We start from the raw sequence: 4,290 nt of genomic DNA, 5'->3' as shown, positions 1-4,290 counted from the left end.
CTATCTATCTATCTATCTATCTATCTATCTATCTATCTATCTATCTGTCTGTCTGTCTGTCTGTCTGTCTGTCTGTCTATCTATCTATCTATTTATCTATCTATCTATTTATCTATCTATCTATATATCTATCTATCTATCTATCTATCTATCTATCTATCTATCTATCTATGCAGACCTTTTCTCTAACTGTAACGAAATGAATTGCAGCAATAAATATAATTTGTTTTTTAATTTCCATATTTGGTTTCCTTCTCCTTCCTTTACCCTTCCTTGGTGTAAAATTATGTGCAAGTAGATGACATTAAACCAACAATAACAATAATGAAAAATTGTGCGCTCTTCTGACATACGATTGCAGAAAGTAAAAGAAATATTGTGGTTTAATTATAACATTTAACACATCGTACGTCGTATCCTTTTTATATTTCCAAAAAAATAAGGGTAAATGTCAAAGGAATTAAATCCTTTCGCACAATTTCCTTAACTTAAAGTTTCCTTAAAATTAACCAATTTTTTCTTTTTGATAAAAAATAAACAATCTATAGCATTATTGCAATATGTAATTGGGTATTGCAAACTTTCTCTTTGTTAAATTTGATGTAAGCTTAGCAGCAAATATTGCATAAACTCTGTAGCTGCTAGCATTATCCTGTTTATCCTGTCATTGTCTGTAAATCAATACTTGTATGAATGTGTGTTACTGCTTTGGCTATCACGTAACTTTATCCCTGCACTTTGATAATCTTTTAACAATCCACCATCATTATTTGTTGGACAATTGTGTTAGTGTGTGTTTTCTAATTCTACATTTCTAACATTTTCACTTTAAAACTAAGTTTTTCTTTCCATTCTCTTGCTCATCGTTTTGTTTGTCTGTCAATGATCTTGTTTTTGAATTGTTCTGCAGTTCGTCTACTGTTGCTGCAACAAATGATAAAAAAAATGTAGAACAGAATAAAAAATCCACTATGTCTTGTTTAACTAAACCACTTTGGATAGTTTAGGGTCATATTATGGTTTGTTTTTCTGCTGCCTTTTATTTCAGAATATTTTTTTGCTCTACAGTTTTCGCTTTTTGTTTAATTCTCTTCGTCTTTTGTGTTAAAAAGTTTAAAATTGTATATTGGTTCTTGGTTCAAAAAAGTGCATAAAACAGCAAAAGTTTATTTGGGTAAAAAAAAATCTACATACAAAAATTTGTTTCTGGTAGTTTGATTATGGTTTTTTTTTTGTCTTCTCTCGGTGTTCTTTGATGCTGGCTGAGAAAATTTATAGTTCAGTTTGTATAGATTTTTTGGTTTGTTTGTGAAAAACGCATACAATTTAATAAGTTTTTGACAAAGAACTCATGTTGATAAAACTAACAACTTTTTTTCAATCAAAATAGCAAAAAAGTACTTTTTTAGAAAATTATCAAAATAGTACTTTTTCTAAAGTGTAGAATAATTAATATTTTTTACTAAACTCTGCTAGTATATGTTTAATAGTGAAATTTTCGTAAAAGTGATACAAATTTAGCATTTATAGCTTTTTTTTTAAAAAAGTAGTAGAAATACTACTATTTTAGAAAATATTAGAAATTAATTAAAAACTCTTTTATAACAAATGATGACTTCAATAGCACAAACAAATTATATTTTTAAACATTTTTAAACATGTTTTTAAAAAAAGTACTAAAAATGCTACTTTTTTAAAAAGTAAAATTTATTTTAATTGTTTTTTTATTTACTAAATATTTTAAATCTAGTTTAAATTTTAGTTCTAACATTTTTAATTGCTTTAGAAAAGTAGTAGAAATACTACTATTTCAAAATTTAAAAAAAGTACTAAAAATACTACTTTTTCAAAAACTGTCTAATAACAAAATTTCAAGCTCTAGGGTTAATTTGAAATATGTTTTTTAAAAGAGTACTTACAATTTTATAGCTTTTTTTAAAAAAAAGTAGTAAAAATACTACTATTTTAAAAAATATTGGAAATGTGTTAAAAACAATTTTATAACAAATATTGCCTTTAATTGAACACAAAACTCATATTTTTAAAAAAATTCGTTTTTTTAAAGTACTAAAAATACTACTATTTTTTGAAAATAGTTAAAGTTGCTTTATTTACTTATTTTTACTAAATATTCAAGTTGTCGTTTAAATTTTAGTTCTAAAATTTTTTTTATTGCTTCAGAAAGTATTTGTTTTACAAAAGTACTTAAAATACTACTTTTTTAAAAATTTCCAATTCGCTTTAACTACTGTTTAGTTACTTAATTTTCAAGCTCTAGGGTTAGATTTAGTTGTTTTTTAAAAAAAATATCCTGAAAATTGTCTGGCTTTTTTTAAAAAGTAGTAGAAATACTAGTATTTTCAAAAAATATTGTAAATGTCCATAAAACACTTTTATAACAAATCTTGACTTTATTTGAACACAAAACTTTTTAAATAAATTTAAATTTTTTTAAAAAGGTACTAAAAAGGTACTAAAAGTAAAGGAGTAAAATTTGCTTTAATTCCCTTTTTCAAAAAGTGTCGAATAATAAATTTTCATGGTCTAGAGTTAATCTTAGTTCTTTTTAAACAATGTCCTAAAAATCGTCTAGATTTTTTAGAAAAGTAGTAGAAATACTACGATTTCAAAAAATATTGGAAATGTCTTAAAAACACTTTTATAACAAATGATGACTTTAATTGAACACAAAACTCATTTTTTAAACAAATGTTAATTTTTTAAAAAAGTACTAAAAATACTACTTTTTTAAATGGAATAAAATTTGCTTGAATTTTTTTTACTAAATATTGAAATTCTAGCTTTAATTGCTTTTTTTCTTAAACTGTATGTAAATTTAGTCCTTTTTACTCCTTTTAAAAAAAGTAGTATTTTAGTACTTTTTTAAAAAAGTACTAAAATATGTTCAAAAAAACTTTTTTAACAATTTTTTTTGTTATACTTAGCAATTTATTGTATAACAAAAGTACTTTATTACTTTTTTGTAAAAGTACTAAAAATACTACTTTTTTGAAAAATTTCAAAAAGCTTCCTAAAATGTTATATATTAATAAATTTTAATTAAAAACCATATTTCTGTTTGAATTTTTTACACAAATCTCCAACTTTTTCACATAATGTGACAGTTGCTGCTACACATCCTTGTCATATAATTTTTTTTTTTTTTTTTTGGAAAAACCAAAAAACTTTTTACTTTATTGTTGTGTGATAAAATTTTAAATTCAAACATAAAAGAAACTCTGACACTCGGTAATTGTTTTTAACAAAACCTTTGTCAGTTTTAAATATAAAAAAAGTGAAATGTAGTAGAAAAACATGAATCTGTTTTGTTGTAATCCTAAAGGGTTTAATTTTAAAAATATTAAAAAAAACTGTTTTGAGAAGCTTTGTTCATGCTTCCACATGTGATTAAAAAATGACACCCAAAGAAAACAAAAAAAAAAATACCCTGCTAAAAATAAGGTTTAGTTTTAAAAGGACCTTAAATTCTTCACATAACGAAAATAGAAAATGTCATGTAATTCATTTTAACACCTTTACTATCTTTTTCATATGCCGCCAGCGAAACATCTCACTAGAAAACTTCTAAAAGAGAATATTTATTTTAATGTTTTAAGTAGAAATGTTTGTACTCTTGTGGAGTAATAGTAAATATAATAAGCACTCACCCAAATACACACACACACACACTTGAACCAAACACATCCTAACATTTACATTTAATTTAACATTTACATATATCTAGTAAATATTCCTGTTGTTGTTGCTGCACATAAAAATTTTGGCAACACCTGCTACTACTGTTTTTTTTCTTTTAATATTTTTGGCGAGAAAAAACTTTTCTTTTGATTCTTTTTTTCTTTTGTTAAAACATGAATATTCCCAAGATCATGTTTTCATTTCTTTTTTGTCTTTTTTGACTTTAAAACAAAAAATAAGTAAAATTATTCATACAAATGTGTAGTTTTTATTATAAGAAGAGTAACTACAGTTGTGGCAATAAAAATAGGCAGATTTTTTATTTTTTAATTATTTTTTAATAAATGTTTATAAATATTTTATATTATTTTCTTTACAGGTAAGTTTTTAACAAAAACTCGTAGACTTTAATCTATTTAAAGGTAAGATTCTATTACTATGATGACATGATTGGCTATGAGTAGACTACTACTAGGCTATGATTAGACTATGACTAGGCTATAACTAGACTATGACTAGACTATGACTAGACTATGACTAGACTATGACTAGACTATGACTAGACTATGACTAGACTATGACTAGACTATG

The 4,290-nt window shown here is 24.1% G+C and overlaps 1 protein-coding gene across 6 annotated transcripts in view; it reads left to right on the top strand.

Moving 5' to 3' along the window:
* Positions 1 to 4,290, top strand: part of LOC111676401 (putative protein TPRXL) — a 179,725-nt gene that overhangs the window by 105,408 nt on the left and 70,027 nt on the right. The window contains exon 4 of one of the 6 annotated variants that reach the window (XM_046948697.1): positions 4,079 to 4,125. The exons of the other annotated variants lie outside the window; for them this stretch is intronic. Coding sequence (XP_046804653.1) covers positions 4,079 to 4,110 — 32 coding nt within the window. The 3' untranslated portion in view covers positions 4,111 to 4,125. Of the gene's footprint in view, positions 1 to 4,078; positions 4,126 to 4,290 lie in introns of those variants that run through there. 6 annotated transcript variants of the gene reach the window in all.

Source organism: Lucilia cuprina, chromosome 4 (assembly GCF_022045245.1).
Source record: "Lucilia cuprina isolate Lc7/37 chromosome 4, ASM2204524v1, whole genome shotgun sequence".
Taxonomy (NCBI): domain Eukaryota; kingdom Metazoa; phylum Arthropoda; class Insecta; order Diptera; family Calliphoridae; genus Lucilia; species Lucilia cuprina.
This window is presented reverse-complemented; position numbering and strand designations above follow the sequence as displayed.